This window comes from Papilio polytes, unplaced genomic scaffold (genome assembly GCF_000836215.1).
Source record: "Papilio polytes unplaced genomic scaffold, Ppol_1.0 DF821610.1, whole genome shotgun sequence".
NCBI classification, from domain to species: Eukaryota; Metazoa; Arthropoda; class Insecta; order Lepidoptera; family Papilionidae; genus Papilio; species Papilio polytes.
Genome location: NW_013527594.1, coordinates 322,479 through 342,714, shown reverse-complemented (window position 1 = coordinate 342,714; position 20,236 = coordinate 322,479). Strand labels below are relative to the sequence as shown.

General features: G+C 35.4%; 3 protein-coding genes across 3 annotated transcripts in view; 1 reads left to right on the top strand and 2 right to left on the bottom strand.

Annotated features, from left to right (window-relative positions):
- LOC106108363 (2-acylglycerol O-acyltransferase 2-A-like) overlaps positions 1-1,778 on the bottom strand; it is a 5,771-nt gene extending 3,993 nt beyond the window's left edge. Inside the window, exon 1 of the mRNA XM_013289518.1 lies at positions 1,647-1,778. Coding sequence (XP_013144972.1) covers positions 1,647-1,675 — 29 coding nt within the window. The 5' untranslated portion in view covers positions 1,676-1,778. The remainder of the gene's footprint in view (positions 1-1,646) is intronic.
- A 1,743-nt stretch (positions 1,779-3,521) lies between these two features.
- On the bottom strand, positions 3,522-5,228 carry LOC106108350. The gene is made up of 3 exons (XM_013289503.1): positions 4,875-5,228; positions 4,399-4,735; positions 3,522-3,713 (listed from the first exon to the last, which is right to left on the bottom strand). Exons 1-3 carry the CDS (start codon positions 5,092-5,094, stop codon positions 3,557-3,559), a joined length of 714 nt encoding a protein of 237 aa, XP_013144957.1. The 5' UTR covers positions 5,095-5,228; the 3' UTR covers positions 3,522-3,556.
- Positions 5,229-5,507: 279 nt separating this feature from the next.
- On the top strand, positions 5,508-18,935 carry LOC106108358 (set1/Ash2 histone methyltransferase complex subunit ASH2). The gene is made up of 10 exons (XM_013289513.1): positions 5,508-5,756; positions 5,926-6,104; positions 6,347-6,494; positions 7,081-7,277; positions 13,506-13,720; positions 14,275-14,452; positions 15,363-15,519; positions 15,959-16,082; positions 16,666-16,920; positions 17,158-18,935. Exons 1-10 carry the CDS (start codon positions 5,620-5,622, stop codon positions 17,260-17,262), a joined length of 1,695 nt encoding a protein of 564 aa, XP_013144967.1. The 5' UTR covers positions 5,508-5,619; the 3' UTR covers positions 17,263-18,935.
- The last annotated feature ends 1,301 nt before the right edge of the window (positions 18,936-20,236 follow it).

The following is a 20,236-nucleotide window of genomic DNA, read 5'->3' as shown; positions in this document are numbered from 1 at the left end:
GGGATAATCTTTAATAAAGATACTCTTCCCTCTAGGGAAAGGGTATAAGTACTTAATGTAATTTTTTTATATGGGTTTTTATAAAAATGTTTCGCGGGCCGGTTGTTGCCCATATATGACTTACAGTTTTTTCCTTTCGCGTAATTTTCAATTTTAAGTAAAGATATCATAAACAATTTTTAATAGGTATAATAAAATACTAATGTAATGTATATATGTGTGTCTTCAGTAAGCGATTAAATTTTATATTTTATACAATGTATAAATATACCTATTCCTTGATATTGCACGGCTATCAGTTAAATTAGTAACAAGATAAAAAATGTGCCTGATTGTAATTGTATTTGGTTTTGATGCAACTCGTAAAAATCACAGGATTTAAACGCATTACATAACATTTTAAATCATATCATGTAAATCATGTAAATATTATAAATGCGAAAGTTACGATGGATGGATGGATGTTTGTTAGCGTTTGTAGCTTAAACGGCTGAACGGATCTCCATGAAATTTGGCACAGGTTTAGAGCATAGTCTGGAAGAACACATAGGCTACTTTTTATCCCGGTAATAGTTACGGTACCCGTAGGATTCATTAATTTAGTTTTTAAACGTTTACTCGATAATTTTGCAACGGTTCAACATATCTTATTGAAATTTGCCACAAATATAAAACAAAGTCTAGAGTACACATGGGATAAGGTTCATTCTCGAGAAATGTCCGGTTCCCAAGGGACACGTAGCTTTTTGTTATTTGTAGTTCGTATGTTTTCTAATACCACGCGAACGTAGTCGAGGGCAACAGCTAGTATCGGATAAATGCGTTAACTTAACTTCTGTATGCAAAACTTTAAATGTCAGTTAAACTGCATATAGTTCTGAGTTTTAACTGATTATTTATTTTAATACAATGCATATAAAACTGAGAACAACAACGCAGAGCCCAGAGCGAGCTGGCGGCATACTGTGGACGCCCTTTGCCCCACTTTGGGGACATAGGAATAGAAGAAAAAGAATATAAAACTGAATCTGTACATTCAAATAAAAAACAAAACTTAAATGACATATGAATAGAACAAACTATTCAGTTAAATTGTCAGAATTGAATGTCTGCAGCGGGCTTAAAATATCGTCTTGAATGAGAATAATAATAGTTCCCGACACTTAAAATGTAGTAGCTAATAAATAGATGAAACCAGATGATTTAGTTAATACAATTGAGTGTCATTAGTTCTAACGGATACTCAATTAAGTTTTGTTTCTTTTTATAGTTTTTATAGTGATTAGTGCTGTATACGGTACATCAATAAGTTCGAAGGCCTTGTCTGTATCTAATTGTTAGACTGCACTAACATTGTAGTTTACCTTCAAAGTATTTTATACTAGCCAGTTACTTTATTTCTATAGATTCAAAAAAAAAAAGTAAAAAATCGATCTTCTCCATAAAGTAGATTAATTTTAAAAATTCCGACAAGAACTTTAGCCTCTATTTGCCATATATTATTGTAATTAAACTGTAAATAAGATAAACATTACAAATAACATTTACACGCAAACCCGAGGCAAAATAATTCAAATCTACCTTGAACGCGAGCTAATATAATCGGGTAGGCACAGACTATACCAAATTTAAAAACGCATACTTACTGAAATATCTCAACGACCGTCTCCATCATCTATACGGCATTGACGTGATAAAATCAGTATATAAATACACACAACCACACTCAACAGCGTCTCAGATGCGACTGACGGACACGTGATTCATATCTATGTCGTTTTAGATAACGTACTTACAAAGTTTTTTTTCAATTACACATTTCTTACAGTTCATATGCCTACAAAGTGAATGAAACTCGGACTCGGACAAAGAATAAAGTTATTTTCCATAAAGGAAGCAACATTAACAAAGGATTTAGATTAAAAATGTTACTCATCATAATACCTATCATTTTTATCCTTGATGGTAGACGGTTTCCTTCCTCTTTTTCTCAGGGTAAAACTATACAGTTGAGGAACTATCTCTTTCATGGAATACATTGAAAACTGTATCGGAGACCTAATTTTATTCTAATTCTCCTACCCATCTTTATCTTATAAGAATAGGATGGAAAGGAAGTAGGAACACATAGGAAGGGAATGTGTCGTCTCTCTGTGTATCCTCTCTGTTGTTTTATTGCTCGTGTGCCACCTTATGGTATAAAAAATACTGAAAATGACAACAAAGTAGCCGATGTACGTTTTCAACCTTTGATCTAGGGGCGAAAAAACAAAACTAAGATTTTGTCAGTTTCCAATCGGCGGAGAATTTTATTTAGCCAATTCATGTTTAATCTTTGATACCTGATTATTTTAAGTATCATCATAGATTAAAAATTAATAATAGATGAAAACGGGTCATACTTAACCTACAAATGAAATTCCAACAGGTTTTTACGGCGGCTGTTCAAATAAAGGGCAACTTCTTGTCCACGTTCGTGAAATTCCTCGAACTTTTTTAGTGTTGAATTGTATGAATCCCACTTTGTTTTTTTCGTTTTCATGTATTGTTGAGAACTCGATGAGTGAAAGATTTTTTTTTTAATTTACAAATCGTGTTTTAGTATTATCTTGTCCGATAGTCCGCCCATTGTTTTAAAATTAAATAAGTTAACGACTTATTATCGGGCAAATGTAGTCGCAATTGTAAATTGCAATACACAAGTGCAATGTAGATTACATCTCAAAATTATTTATAACTTGGAACAAAGGAAAAAGATACATACACTAAATATGTTTCAATTGTTAAAAGACCTGTACAAAAAAAAAACAAGTGATCTCTCTTTCATTCCCAAATGGACGAGAGAGACAGCAACATATTTTTGGAAAAGTGTTGGCGATGGATATTCATAGACTGCGACACAGAATCAAAGGCGCCAAAACGTTCCTTTTTTGAATACCTATACTTTTTAAAAAGGTGATAAGCGAGCAAACGGATTTTAGAATCGAATCGCAGAGACCACGCCCTTTTAATATGCAGATACGTGCATGCATTGCCACCTTTAATTAACATAGGACACATTGAATGAGTTTATTTCCTCTACCTAGCGTACCATAACACGGCAAATCAGCTACTCTTAAAAAATAGGCATTGGGTTTACTAATTACACCAAAGTACTATGTTTGGCTAATTTCTAGTGAATAATTAAAGGTTCATTCTTTTTGCCTTTTAAAAAGAGAAAAGGACATTTTCTCACTCTCTCTCTCTCTTTAGCTACCCATTAGGACAGTGATCTGCAAATTGACTGTTCAAGGCCAAATAAGAACATTACTTTTAAATAAATTGGAAGCCAAGTTGCATGTTTAGAAAAATTTTATTACACTAAATAAAAACACTTAGTAAAACTAAATTTCATACTTAATAAATATTTATTAATACAAACATGCTTGCATCTCCTTGGAAAATTTGAGTAAATCAGAGCACAATTTGCCGACCACTGCATTATCTGACAGCTTATTTTAAAAGGTATTATAAAAAATAGATATTTCTGTAAAATAAAATATATTAAAAATAAACTTCAGTCATTATCACTTTCCACAATATCTTTGTATTGTCTAATTCGCTTTTCCGTTTCAACAATACTGTCTTTGAGGTCTTTGTGGATTTCACCATATGCTTTAACCGACTGGTTTGTTTCTGTGAATATATTTTGCAATATTTGCAAATTGAGAATCCTGAAACAAAGATATAATAATAATGTAAAACCTATTTTTTATTTATAAAAATACCTGTAGAAATTCTCAATAAGAAGTAGCAGACCGATTATAACATTACTAGGTTTCACCCACAGCTCCCTCGTCATGGTTAAAAAAACAAAAGTAAATAGTCTATGTGTTCTTCCAGACTATCATCTACATCTATACCAAGTTTAATTGAAATCCATTCAGCCTTTTAGGCTGCAATTTCTAAAAAATATCTATACATCTAAACTTTTGCATTTATGATTCTCATATCTTTAATTTCTTATTTTGATATATAATACATTTTACATGATTTTTTATTAAAAAAAAATAAATAATAGAGCATATTATATAAAAAAAAACATATCGACGAATTGAGTACCTCCTTCTTTTGGGAAGTCGGTCAAAAATAGAAGCATTTATAATATTAGTAAGATTTAAATATTGCAGGTAATACTGTAATATTCTTAAATAATGTTGGCTATGTGTAATATTTTTTATATAATTAAAAAAAATGGCTAATAATACCCTCATGCAACTCCAGGACAAGCTGCTAGTCTATTAAAAAATGGAATAAACTATCTGTCTTAAAATAAAAAATATATATCTGCTTTTATATCTTAGCAAATTTGACTGATATAAAAAAATTGTAAAAAGTAGAGATAAATGTCCCACTTACTGTGATTTAAGATCAATAATTTTTGTTTTCAATGTTAGAAGTTCACTTGAGTTTTCACTAAACTTCAGCACATCTTGCAGTCTATGGTTGATCCAGTCCATCATCAAATCCGTCTTATCATTCTCCTGTTCTTCTAATATACTTAGTTTATTATTTATACTCTCACGTAGTTCCTTAATTTGATTTTTATTATTTGCTTGAACATCCCTACGTTGTTTCAAATGTCCTAACTCTGCTATTAATGTCGGTAACTTGCTTTGTATTTTTTGAATAATAGCTTGATTCAATTCTGACTGCTCATCAAATGACAGTTCAGATGCTGTCTGATGCAATATTCCTGGAAAAAGCAAAGAATAATTATAAAAGAGAGTGTTTATAACAGAACTAAATTATTCTTAATGCCCATGTAAAAAATACAGATTACTTAACAATACAAGCTTTGTTTAATACTCGGTTTTAAGAAATAAAAAACTTACCTAAAACAGTTGATGTGCTCTCATCAGCCGTACTTAATTTATGAAGACTTCCATAATGTACTAATTCATTGTCTTCTATTATACATGTTACCTTTTTTATAATCTTACTTGAAAGAGAACTTTTATCTGAGCATAATCCTTTAATAATATCCATGAGTATAAAATCTTGTTTTGTTTTAGAGTCGACACTTGCTATTTCTCGGTTGATAATGGTATCCATTTCGAGATAAAATAAATATATGGAATTTTATACCTGTAGGTAAAGTAAATTCGAGTAAAGTAAGGTAAATTTAGTTAAAATTAATAAACCTTGTCACCATTTTATAGTCGAAATTCAAATTTCAAAATAACAACTTAAGAATGACAGTGACAGTGATGGTCACAGATCATAAATTCAAAAAAATGAAATTATGATAAACGAGAGAAAGAATTAAATCGCAAAAAATGCCTTGGACAAAGTATTTAAATCTTGAAAACACGGTTTTCCAAATTGAGTTGTAAAGTTGTAAAAAGATTGTCTCTTTCGCACTTATGTCAAAAGGTTTGAACTGAAAGAGACGTAAGAGTAAAGTGTCAAAAATTGCTTGATTTTTAAATGTCAAGCTATAAAACACCTTGCTTTACTTGTCAGTTCGATATCACATTGTATTTGTATTGTACAGTTATTTTTAATGTAATAATCAAACCAATGCAATTATTTATTAAATTGTGGTGTAAGACATTTTACTGAATTAAAAAATGCAAAATGTCGTTGTCAGATGGAATACGAAAGTCAATCGACATGGATAATTCACAAAATTCGGAATCTCATAAAGCGGGAGAGAATGGCGAAAAGAGTAAAAACAAAAGCGCGGGAGACCCACAACAAAGCACCTGTTACTGGTACGATATTTTATTTTCTAAATAAAAAAATTAATAGTGTTCAAAACCAGTTAACGAAAATATGTTGGTATCTAAAAAACCGCTGATATTTATCTTTTGTTTAAAACGTTCCGGTTCACATCTTATATTATTATTTGGAATAAAATTGTTATTCTTGTGATTATTTCAGTGGCAAAGAAAGGAATTTGAATATAGTGGAGCTGTTATGTGCATCCTGTAACAGATGGTTCCATGAGTCCTGCATTGGATATCAGTTAGGGAAGCTTGTTCCATTCATGACAAACTACCTTTTCATCTGCAAGAACTGTTCACCAACAGGATTGGAGACTTTTAAGAAGAATCAGGCCCGTGAGTATGCATTGTAAAACCTTTTTGTTAAGTCAATATTGAAAACTGTAGAAAATTACTGTAACTCATACATTCTCTACAATATCTAATGTATTTATATCTTTCATGTTTCCACTTTATATTACTTAGTTGTCCTATGCCATACTTGTAGCATAGGTTTTTTTAACTATGGCAAACTGTGTCCTAATTTTTATGATTTCTATAAAGTCCTATGTATTAAAGTATATTTTATTTATTTCCAGCGTTCCCGCAGATGTGCCTTACTGCAATAGCAAATCTGAAACAGGAAAATTCTAAGGATGGCAATAATAAAATGCTGTTTAGCAAGGATAGGGAGATAATTCCGTATATTGATCAGTACTGGGAGGCAATGACAACAATGCCACGAAGGTAAATATAAAAAAAACAACCCCCTCTCCTCCTACTGGCTCATAATCTTGTTAATTACAACTGTTTCAATGCAAAAATCACATTTATGTTATCTTTGTATTTTTTAAAACAAAAGGTGAAAGGTGCATTGTAGTAGTATTGTTTGATTTATTTGGCAACTTAACTTGAACACAATGGTAAGTGTAGTGGGGCTGGGTTTGTCTTTGGGCCGCCAAGATATTTAAAAACAACTATACAAAAGTTTTGACCCCAGTAGACTGTAAGAAAATAAGACTTTTATTAACTTGCTTTAGCTTGCAAATCGCCGCAAATGTAATATATTTTTGGTGTGGTATGTAATTATAACCTCTTTGGTGACGAAAAGTGTTTTAACCTTTAATTCAACGGAGTTTGTTGTAGCAAAATGAATGTAAAAAATTTTTTTTAGTTGTTCATCACACTGGCCACTATGGAATAATAATTTAATCACTGACCTGTATGTAAATAAAAAAACAAACAAATTTTTCAAATACATGTCAAATGTCAAAACTGGCATAAAATATTTTACGCTTTTGTAACATTTTAATTAATAAATCTATTTTTCCAGAGTGACTCAATCTTGGTACGCGACAGTACAACGAGCTCTGATCAAGGACATCCAGATCCTGTTTACTTACGAAGAAGATCCAGTACTGGGGCAAATGTTTGGCTTGTACAATACAGAGTTAACTGCGATAAAGCCTAATTATGAGGCGATGATCAAACAGGGACAGCTGAAAGTCACCGATATGGGTATTGCTACAGGTAAGTTACATTAGCATAAGTTCATTGTACTATTATAAATGCAAAAGTTTAAATGGATGGATGTTTGTTTGAATTTGTAGTCTAAACTGCTGAATGGATTTCGATGAAATTTGGCATAGTCGTAGCGAGCTTAGAGAATAGTCTGGAAGAACACATAGTACACACACTAGTCAGTTTTTTTAATTCTATGTGGAAGGTACCGCGGGCGCAAGCTAGTGATATAAATACGAAAGTTAAGATGGTTGTTTGTTAGCGTTTGTAGTCTAAACTGCTGAACAAATTTTGGCATAGATGTACAGGATAGTCTGGAAGAACACAGGCTACTCACTTTTTTAATTCCACGCGGATGGAGTAACGGGCGAAAACTAGTAAATTCATAATCACTAACTTAGCGTCGGCTTGAGTATATTAGAGTATTCGGAAAATAGTATTACAAAATAAAGATTTTTTTACAATTAGGAATGAAACTTTATTACAATAGACTTAACATTTTTTTTAATAACAACTAAAATTAATTTAATGAAAATAATCGTTACTATAAGTTTTTCATAGTTTCCATTGTCGATCACTAGGTGTCGCTTTGTGGCTTCGATGTGAATATTTTTGCATAATTTAAACAAAAAAAAAAAAACGTCGGGTATCGTTAGTCGTTAGTGACCGGGCAATGGACACGTGCCAAGAATCAGCAAGCTAGCACGCTTTGGCATGTTTTCATTATTAATTGTTTAATTTAGTACTTTGGTATAATTTTTTTACAATTTTAAAAACCTTAAAAATTTTGCATGCAGTTTTAAATGTATTAAAAATGGCCATTACAAAATATTGTATTGTTAATACAAAATCTTTCTTAAAAAGATGGTAATCTGCTATTTTTAATTTTTATCAGAAAATATTACGTTGTACAAATTTAGTGTTAAACATTCATAAAGATGGCGTTATTCATATAATAGTTTAGATGGATAGAAATTATGCAAATTTCAGCTAATAAAACGCAACACATTTCCAAATATTTAAAATTTATGTAACTTTGCAAAATATTCTATTTTTATTGATAGATATATAAATTCATGTCAACTATATTTGTAAAATAGAATATCTTTTTTATAGTGCAATGGCTGTTGACCGCGACTTCGTCTCTCAGTATTAAAAACATACGACGAACAAAGAACTGTTTATCCCTCGACAACTTCTATTTTTATCATCAATTTACATATAGATCTGTAAGTCGTTTAGGCTAAAAACTCTAACAAACTATCCTTAGATACATATATGTATGGATGTTTGTTTGGAAGTATGGACATCCATCCAAACTCACATTTATATAATCATAATTAAGTTATGTTATTATAAAAATAATTTATGTTTCTACCAACGTATATTATAATTAATTTTCCTTGTTTCAATGTTATCGTGTTTATCCAAACGAGACTTGCGAGCGTGTTCTAAAATTAAATACGATAGTGTCCATTGAATTTATTATGTTGTTTTGTACATTTTACCGTGGGTTACCACTGCCGTATCAAGTTAATATTGTTAACCTACATGTTCGCTTTCTTAGGGCACCCTGAATGCTGTTTATGAGACCATTAAGGTTATAAATCCACGGTTAATAATGTTTTGATGTTTGAAGTTTACATAATTGTAAGTTGTTTCCTATAGGAATGTTACTGCGACTGATAGCCGTAGGGTGAGGAGGCGGGCATTAGGGGAAAAAGCCCTATTTTAAAATTAACAGATACTCTGATGGAATACATATAACGTGGAGTTTTAGCCTGCGTTTGACCCGTGTTTCGAGAGCAAATGTTTTTTTCTGTCCTATCTGTAAAAATTGGTGCTCTACCTCAATTTTTTTTGGTACACTACGGCAGTTTGTCAGATTTTTTTTATACAAAAAGGTGGCAAATGAGCAAGCGGCAACCTAAAACCGCCAAAATGGCGAAGCGACCGCCGCCCATAGACAACCGCAATTGCAGATGCGTTGCCTACCGTAAATTGACGGAGGAAGAGACGCACATAAAGAGGATATTTCCCCTTCCTATGCGTCTCCTTCACCGTCAAATCCACTTTCCCATCCAATCCTTTCCTTATAAGAAAAAGGTGGGACGGGATAGGGACTAAAATTGGGCCTCCGGCATCACACTCATCAGACGAAACGCGGAATTGCGTCCACTTGACGGCTGTCTTCTGTGTGGTCGTGGTATTACACCGGGCGAGCCAACCCATTCGTGCGAAGATCTTAAAGCGGGCTCTACCACTGTTAAATGTTTGTTGTTAAATTTTTTCGCCCGCGACTCCATCCGCGTGGGTTAAAAAAAACAAAAGTAAGTAGCCTATGTGTTCTTCCATACTCTCTACATCTATGCCAAATTTCATCCAGATCTGTTCAGCCGTTTAGGCTACAAACTCTAACAAACATCCATCCATCCATCCATCTAAAGTTTCGCATTTATTTAGATTACAACTGGTTTGTTAAACCAGTTGTAGTTTATGATAGAGCAACGATGAGTGGCGTTTTGCGATCTGGGTTAATGCTCTGACCCAATTGTTGACTTCGCCGCATAAGGCCGTATCTAGGTTATAAGAAATCTAGCGCTGTGTACAAAGGTTAGTTAAGGATACGTTTAGTGTAGATTATTAGTAAATCTATAATTAACGATTTTAGTTGCCGAGTTGTACTAACTGTTCGTTATAATTATAAAAATAATTGTAGGATATAGAATTCATTGTTTTTTTTTCATCCAAGAAAGTGCACAATATTGCGTGAATGTTCTGTAAATGTGAACCGAATTGTCAACCTAAACGAAATTTGTAGTACCTATGTTTATTATCCAAGGGCTTAGTTATTTTAGTTTAATTTTATTTAGCCCGTATACGTCTCCCTAAAGCAGTTACTAAGTTAAGCCAGTTACTATAACGATTGGGATCACAGTTGAAATAAATTACAGTATCACTATTGTTATACTGCCCTATTTTAATTAGAATTCTATACAATTTAGTTACTCTGTGAGTTTAAGAATGCTAGCGAATTCGCGCACGTCTTTAAAATGACGTCTATTTTTAACATAGTAGGCAAATAGCGAGCTATTGACGCGGACAATATCGATTGCTCTGCACAATGCATGTCGTAACTCTCACGACTATAAATTAAAGGGGATAGGCACAATAATTGGTATCTAGTAGTTACTGTTATTAAAATTGATTTTATAAATCCCGACCTTAGGTGTATTTAATTAGGATTGTTTTGTAAAATGACAGTTAAGTTATTATTTATTGGATATACTTGGAGTAGTTAAGCTTGTGTAAAGTATAACGCCTATGCGATTTTTGGAAAATTGTTCAATTATGCCTTATTTTTTAAGTAATATCTCAATGAATTGTTTGTGTGTTCACGGAATGGGTGTAATGTTAGACGTTTGAGAGATGTTATATAACGTCACAGAATGCAAGGAGGTTGATGTGAGGAGTAGTGCGGCATCGCCAGTAGCGGAACGTTAGTGCCCCTCATAAAACACTAGAGCAGTCGCGTATTGAATAAATGACATTGTCCCTCGCGCCGCTGTGTTTGTAAACACTCGCCGCGACGCACACGAGCGCCTTATTCGCCCGCCACGCCGCCCGGCGACCACACAGACGCGTTGCCTCCGCGATTTCTCCATCGATTATTACCATAAACAACCTTGAACTTCATGGCTGGTGAGTTTTTTAATCCACACGACCCACTTGTGTGCATTTTAACCGGCCAGTATTAGCAAAGTGCTAATCGATCATTTAATTTTAAATTTAGAGTTCGGGAAGTCGCGTCCTTATCTTATCACGTCTCCACATATACTAGCTCTATCGTGTCGGTCAATGAATTTCGGTGAACGCTCCCATTCGACATGGACTGTAAGTTTTTTACGATTTTGATATCAATTTATATGTTTTTCTCCAACAATCTATTAATCCATTTTAGTTTTTCCAACGTTTTTATTTATTCTTAAACTTGTAACGAATCGGTGCTTTTTATTGCACATGGCTCATCTAATTGCGTCACATTTTTTGGTTAATAAAAATATAAAAGCGATTCAAAGATCATATCAAAACTAACTTCGAGGAGTATTTGTAAAAAAAGTATATCAAGACAAATAAAAAAGATTCGATAGTCAATCAAAGGAATTTGTAGACATATTCGAAAAATTCATGTTTCAAAAGTGTGATATGAAATGATTACATAGGTATCAACCAGTTTTGTTAAGGTTATGTCTAAAAGTACTAAATGCGTACATAGACATTTGCCTAGTGTTCATAGCTTCTGCCTATACTGAGATGAAGGTTTTTTATCTATGATGTAACTGTTAATATAGATTGAGATAGAAATATTATCAGAAATATGTTTGTACAAGTCAAGAGTCGATTACATAATCCTAGTATTGATTTTTTATAACGGTCTATTATTAGTACTGTCGGGAGCGTGTTTGAGCATGTGAGGACCGTATTTTCCCTATTGTGATGATTTCAATCTTTGACTTTTAATGACAGGATCTATCTCATCTGTCCAATAAAAAGCAATGTTCTCTACATTAGACCACGTATTCGTATGTTTGATTGTTATGGTTATTCCTCACGAAAAGTGTAATTTTAAGTATAGGCGTGTCTACCCAGTCCGTGTCTATATGGTGAAAGATTCAAAACAAACTGAGCGAAGCATGCATTGCTGTGACTCATTAATTATCTCTTGTTTATTACTGAACGAATGCGAAATTAACCGATAATATATAATTAAATGCCTTGTTTGATTCCAATGATCATGTCCACATTGTATGTATGATTTTTATAAAAAAGAATTAGAGCCTGTCCCACCAAATTGTAAACTAATGATAGCAATTGAACGTTTAAAATATGTGATGGAAATATCTTATTTTGTTCCCTTATCTGAGAGTGACGTCATTTTTATGCTATCCGAGCTATCAGCCAGTGGTGGAACAGGCCCTTAATGTTTTAATTTTAACTATTGCACTAAACAGTGTACACTCGGCAGCAGTATTAGCTGCTCTAAACTTAAATGGTGAGACCTATTGGCAATTGGATAGCCTTAGTGATGATTATGTGAAAAATGTTTCAAGTGTCAACTCAGGCAGAGTTTACCTTTATATATTTGAATCTTTGCTATAATATGAATTGGACTGGTGAGTGGTGTAATAAACTCTGAAAACAATTTTCATTCGTGCATACCACGTCGGAAATAAAGCCATTGTTATTATAAATATACCACTCGGTTCGTTCATAATATTTTTTGTTCAGAAAATGTTTATAAATTGAAGATATGCAATAACGGACGTTACTGTGAATGTTGTAATTCTGCTTCTAAAATCAAAATACTAGCTCGACTCGCGACTTTGTCCACGTGGACTAAAAATAGTAAAAACTATACCTATGTTACTCAGAGATAACGTAGCTTTTTAATGGTGCAAGAATTGAAATCGGCCCAGTAGTTTTTGAGTTACTTCAATGCATACAAAAATACAAATATTTCTTCTTTATAATATTAGTATAGATTTTATCATATAATAATGTGACAAAAACATGATTGTGGTTAATTATCGACAATAAGTACTTTGTAAAAATATTGACATATTTCTTAGAAACCATTAAATTAATGGGCCCCGTATTAAATTCGTCTTGTTTACGACTTTGTACGTACGGAATTTCTATATCCTTTCAGACTACTATACAAATCTGTGACGAATTTGGTTGAAATTTAATAAGGGTTTCTGGAGATACTTCCTAACAAACATTCATCTATCCATCTAAGCATTCGAATTTAGTTTAATACGAGCTGTCGCCCACAAACTTCGTTAGCGCTCATTTGGACCACCCGTTACGCCTTTTTATAGCCCGGATTAAAAAAAAATAAGTAGCCTATGATAAGCCCGTCTATGTGAGCTACCCTTCAGTGAAAGTCCGGTCGAAATCGGCCCAACCGTTTCCAATATTACCCGGAACAAACGTGGCTTGCGGACAGACAGAAAGACAGATAAAAAAAATTAAATGCGATTTTCGTTAACAGCAACGAAATCTGGAATTTTTCTTTTGATGTTACAGACACTCCAATTTTATTGTATAGATTTGCATTGTCGTATTAGCAACAGTAAATTAAAACTGTTATTGAAATTTTATCAATTTCCAATTATAAATTCCATCTGCCTAATCGGAATAATTTGCGTTAAAGATTCCCTTGTTCCCTTTCAGTACCACTTGCCGGTAACGTGAAGGGTCGCCAAGGGAAGCGGCGGCCCGCTGTGGGGGGCTTGGAGACGGGCGCCCCTGTTGGGAAGAAGGGCCGCGCGAGTGACCTCAGCGCCCTTAAACTGCCCAGCCACGGCTACCCTACAGAACATCCCTTTAATAAGGATGGCTACCGGTACATCCTTGCTGAACCCGACCCGCAAGCGCCGTTTAGACAGGTGTGTATTCGTACTTTTCTGTGGTGGTTCATACTTGTACGATTAATGATGAATCGACATTGTGTGACCAGGCTAGTGCGTGATAGCTATCACGCCCCTATAGTGAGCTAGTGATAGTTACACCTAACTTAGTGGGAGCCCGTCAGTGGGGACGTATAGTGAGCCGGTGATGATGATCACCGAGGGGCTCGGAGCCTACGCCGGCCAAGTGCGGGTCGGTTGACTTAACACATATCTTTGAATTACTTCGCCGATATGTGCAGGTTGCATCACGATGTTTTCCTTCACCGTTAGAACGTCGAGTAAATTATGTACATATGAAAATTCGAAAAATTAAAAAACATTGGCACATGGCGGGATTCAAACCATGACCTGCAGATTACAAGTCAAGCGGTTAAACCACTGAACCACGATAGTTGGTGATACCCCTAATTTAGGGTAGGCCTCTCAATGGTGGGGAAATATAGTGAGCTGGTGATAGTTACCTCCAATTTAGGGTAGTCTCCGAGCCCCTAAGTGATGATGTACAGTGATGGTGATGTGTGTGGGGTCAGGAGTTCGACGAGAACAACGAGTGGAGCGGCAAGCCGATCCCGGGGTGGCTGTACCGCGCGCTGTGCCCGGGCGCCGTGCTGCTGGCGCTGCACGACCGCGCGCCGCAGCTGCGCCTGGCCGAGGACCGCCTCGCGGTCACCGGCGACAAGGGATACTGCATGGTGCGAGCCACGCATGGTATGTTATTTTGTACTATAACGTGACACTAGTCATTGGAATTCGCGAAAATAGCGAAACTATCGCTGCCATTATCCGCATTTGTAAATTTAATCAAATTCGCTGTCTTAATCAACAAAAGAGGATATTCTCTTTACGACTTATGTGTCCCCTTTCCTATCTTTTCCTTGTCCGAAATATGTATGTTTCTGACTGACGAGAACTGTTGGTGGAGTTTCAAGCTGATCCTGGACTGAATTTATAGTGGTAGTGATTTTGAAACCTATTTTAAGGTAATTGTTATTACCAGAAAAATATCAGTAGTGCAGAAAAAATATGATAAATATGTAGTCAATTAAAATTTAAAACAATCTGTTATGGACACAGTACACATGAACGAAAATGTGTAGACTGGAGCGGGACGAAGTATGTTTCGTCACACTTATGGTATTGACCAAATATTAGTTAGTATTCTTGTATGTTTTTTTTTTTTTAATATGGTCAGTATAAGCGACTATTGAGGCTACACGCGCCCTGTATAGTGTATTTATGTTTACACTAGCTGTTCCCGTGCGGCTTCATACGCATGAAATCATCAAAATTTTGTTTTATTGTATACGTTTGTGAAATTTGATTTCACATGACAAACCTTAGCAATCTTGCTTTCTTGATGTTGGCAGCAACTTATGGTCTCTTTCCCACATTAGGGTTTTTATCCAAAATATTTACCCTAAGTTTAACGGCGTTAAAATATATAGCGTAAAGCGTGACGCAAGTGTAGGGCTTTTTATTAAAAAAATAATTATTGAAAAACATACTGTAATTGCTGACATCTTAGGCAACAAAGAAGTGTGTGTTTACACTTTATTATAATAGTGTAGATTATTAAGATTGTGGTAAGTACGAGCTATAGTGCGGCTGCCCGTGGCAGGCGTGTCGCGCGGCGCGTGGTACTGGGAGGCGGTGGTGGAGGAGCTGCCGGAGGGCGCGGCGGCGCGGCTGGGCTGGGGGCGGCGCTACGCCAACCTGCAGGCGCCGCTCGGCTACGACAAGTTCGGCTACTCGTGGCGCAGCCGCAAGGGCACCAGGTATACATCCTACACTATGTCACAAATACATTTAAACATATTTCAATACACACAAAAATCCAATTTTTTCCTTTTTATAATATCAGTATAGATGTATATTATGAACTAGCTTTCGATCGAGACTCTGTCCGCGTGAAATTATAAAAAAAAACAAAAGTGAATAGCCTATGTGTTCTTCCAGACTATCCTCTACATCTATACCAAATTTCATCCGTATACGGTCAGCAGTTTCAGCCACAAAGTCTAACTAACATTCATCCATGTAAACTTTCGCATTTATAATATTAGTAAGATAGGAAAATTACTGTGCCTATTTTAAAAATTGTGTCATTGTTAGAAATTGCCTTTAAGTAACATAGGCTATTTTTATTATTTTGTTATTTTGAGACGGACGAAGTCGCGAGCAACAGCCAGTGTTTTACATTCTTAACATGTGCAGGTTCCACGAGTCGCGCGGCAAGCACTACAGCGCGGGGTACGGGGAGGGCGACACGCTGGGCTTCCTCGTGCTGCTGCCGCCCTGCGCCGCCGTCACACACACGCCCAACACATACAAGGACAGGGTCTGTTACATACCACTCTTACATTACAAATATCATATTAACATTATAGCAAAGAGATTCAAATACATAGAGCAGATATTTCACTTAAAACAGTTTTATAATCATCACTAACGCCATCTAGTTAGATGCTACATTTCAATATAAATAAATAGCTGTTCCTCGTGGTATTAGAAAACAAACTATGTAAATAACAAAAAACTAAGTGTCCCTTGAGAACCGGTCATATTTCGGGGATGAACCTTATCCCATGTGTACTCCAGACTTTGTTTTATATATATGCCAAATTTCACTAAGATATGTTGAATCGTTGCAGAATTATCGAGTAAACATTAAAAAACAAATTAATGCATCCCACGGGTAGCGAACTATTTCCGGGATAAAAAGTAGCCTATGTGTTCTTCCAGACATCTGTGCCGAATTTCATGGAGATCCGTTCAGCAGTTTAGGCTACAAACTCTAACAAACATCCATCCAAACTTTTATAATAATGGTATGATTGTAGTACCTTTCAGAGTACATGTGAAAAAATTGTGTTACCTGCCTCGTTTATAAATGTCTGTAGCAAAACATTTGATTTCCACAGCCGTTAGTGAAATTCAAGAGTCACTTGTACTACGAAGACAAAGATAACATACAGGAGTCGTTAAACAACTTGAAACCGTTGTCGGGTAGTCGCATATTATTCTTCAAGAACGGCGAGTGTCAAGGCGAGGCGTTCACCGACATCTACCAAGGCTGCTACTACCCTACAGTCTCCTTGCACAAAAACATCACTGTCAGCGTCAACTTTGGACCAAACTTCAAGTTTCCACCCGCCACTGATTGCAATTATAGACCGGTGAGGGCATTTTGTTATTTCTTCTATAGTTTATTGATCATTTAGCTTACTTAACTTTAATAGGATAGCTTATTTACATAAAAATTGAAGATTGCTGTTGTGAGCATTAGTCAAATTGGTAAAATTTCACATTTTAAATTGACATTTCAGTATGCGTTTTATTTAATTCGTAAAGAATCTCATACGAGATATATTAATATTTTAGCGTATTTACCAGTTTTATTTGTGTTTTTCCAGATGTCTGAAAAAGCAGAGGAAGCGATATGCGAGCAAACAATGGCTGATTTACTGTATTTGACTGAGAACGAGGGCAAACTGCGCCTCGACAACTTCAACCTTTGATACTAAGCACACCGCGCGACGGTGTGACTGCGGCTGTATGCTGTGTTGGGACTGGACCCTGCCAATGAATCACTGATATGTTGAACTGTGACCAGTTACAATGAATCACTGTTATGTTGAACTGTGATCAGTCACAATGAATCACTGATATGTTGATCTGTGACCAATCTCTGTAAATCATTGATATATTGCACTGTGACCAGTCATAATCAATTATTAATATTAAACTGTGCCTAATTATGATGAATCACTGATATGCTGAAATGTGACCAATGGCAATTAATCAATGATGTATTGACAACAATTATCATCAACCTAATTTTACAATAACAATAAGCCATGTTAACAAATCGGTGAACAGTTGATGTATTAATCAGTGATTTGTTGAATTAGGATCCATGGCATCAGTGGTGTGTTGAACTATGACTGGTCACTGTGAATCAGTGATCTGTTGAACTGTGACCGGTGGCAATGGATCAGTGATGTGTTATGAGATCAGAGGATAAAAAAATATTATAAATCGGTAAATTGCATATAAAGGTAGCTTTGCTATAAATTGTTGGATTCCTAAATGTGGCAAACATAATATAAATTCAAAATTGTTTTCTTTTCGGGTCCATATATTGCCTAAATAAGCTTGGCTATTATTGCTGATGCAAAAAATTACAATGCAATGTTTGTAAGATTATGAATATAAAATGCAATTATGAAGATAATCTAGGTCTGGTTATCTTAAATATTTAATTTATAAGAAAAAATGAAAAATACATCAATTTTAAAATGTATGTGGAGATAACTAAATGGGATAATTTTAAACGGGAATAAATGTAAAACCCGCTCCATAATGTACAGTTAAAACTGTATGGTTAAAAATTTACTTGCAGTCAGATTTAACTGATTTATATAATGTTCGTAAGATACGGGTTTCTTACCACGATTGAATTGTTTTAGCTCCCGATATTTCGGCACAGTTGCATGCGCCATGTTCACGGGCTGACTGAAGTGATGCGGTAGTGTGAAAAAAAAAAGGTTTCACGAAGCCATATCGGTCTACTTTTCTCCTGATACGGCGACCACTACTATTATTGTCCTTGTATTCACTAAAGTCCACACTAGCTGTTTTCTGTCGACAAACTACACTCACGGTGTCCACATTTGTGCGCTTACTTGAACTTGGCCGCTTTCCAGTTTTGTTGTAATACTGGATTACTGGATTCCAGGCACTTGACAATTTAAACCCATCTTCGCGATTGAAATTTTGGTACTTTGTAATTTCAATTGCTTCTCTAACTAATCTCGGTGTGTAGTGGCGTTCTGTCGAAAGTACCTGGGGACTATGAAGTTCGATCCAGTGATTGGTGGAGGGATCCAGAATCCAGTATCTTACGAACATTATATTTGTAGAAACCACGACAGTTTAAAGTTATATATTAACCGATTTAGTTAAAAATAAATACTTTATTTTTTACTGAATAAAAAGTGTTGTAAGATTGGCTCATCATTTAGGTGTTTGAATCTCAAGAAAAACATTTGAAAAATTCACACAAGAAGGCGTTTTCCATTAAATATATAAGATACTAATTTGTATTATAAAATTGTATTACCTCTAAGACATTCTATTGAATACTGCAAAATCGTGTATGGAATGTAGTGGAAATAAATTTTAAGAATTATTGATTTTTTTATTTAAATATCTGAACTGAGCCCACATCCAGAGTAGGATTCTTAACTTATCTGGTAAAGATTATAATTTGATAAAAAAACTCTTCTTTGTTTGATGCTTTAGATGACGTTTTACATTTTTTTTTATCATACTCTTTCCAGGTTAATGTTATCCCTAAAAAAGATCCCTTTGTCGTCAATCTCCGGTTTGAGAACACTCCCCTGGTTGCCACGGCCAGTATCGGTATTCTCGGCGTTGACATATCGAGTGACGTTCAGTTTCGCGGTCATTTGGAAGACAAGGCCAAGCTGGCCTCTAAAAAGCTGGGTGTGCTCAATGGGGCGAAGCAGTACTTCCAGTCGGGCCACCGCCTTCAACTTTACAAGGCGCAAGTTCGGCCCCATATGGAGTACTGCTCGCACCTCTGGGCGGGAGCACCCCAATGCCAGCTTCTTCCATTTGACCGCATACAACGGAGAGCGACTCGAATCGTCAACGACCGAGCTCTTACCGATCGGCTTGATCCTCTGGCCTTGCGGAGGGACGTCAGTTCCCTCTGCATTTTTTACCGTATTTACCACGGGGAGTGTTCCGAGGAGTTGTTTGGAACGATTCCTACCGCCGAGTTTCGTCATCGGACAACACGACAGACCGCCAGGTACCATCCTCACCATGTTGATGGCTGGCATTCTACAACCGTGTGGTTTTCGCGGAACTTTCTGCCCCGCACAGCCGCGTTGTGGAACGGTCTGTCCTCGGCGGTATTTCCAAACCAATACGACTTAGGGTCCTTCAAGAAGCGAGCCTACAATTTCCTCAAAGGCCGGCAACGCATCTGTAGTTCCTCTGGTGTTGCGGATGTCCATGGGCGTCGTTGACCACCTTTGTGCTCCCGCCGCTCGTTTGCCCCCTTCTCTTATAAAAAAAAAAAATCTCTGCCATTCTCTTGTCATCTCTCATACCATACATCCATCTCTTTCTAGGCCTAATTATACCGGTGTCCACACAGCTTCTTACACCTTGTTCTAGAATTAATTCAAATAAATAAATGCAAAATTAATTAGATTAAATTCTTTATTTACATTTAAACTATATAGGACAGACAAAAGTGTTTTCAACATAATATTTCTTCTATTATGAATTTCAACAAAAAGAACAAAAATATTTTTAAGGATTCCCACTAATCTGTAAACTATTTATAAAACTAAGGTTGAAGAAAATAGAGTAAAGAACATAAACATGTATAGTTCTTTTCAAATATCTCGGTGGCTCAAGGTTATTGACATGTTGCATAGTCCCCTCATCTGGTTA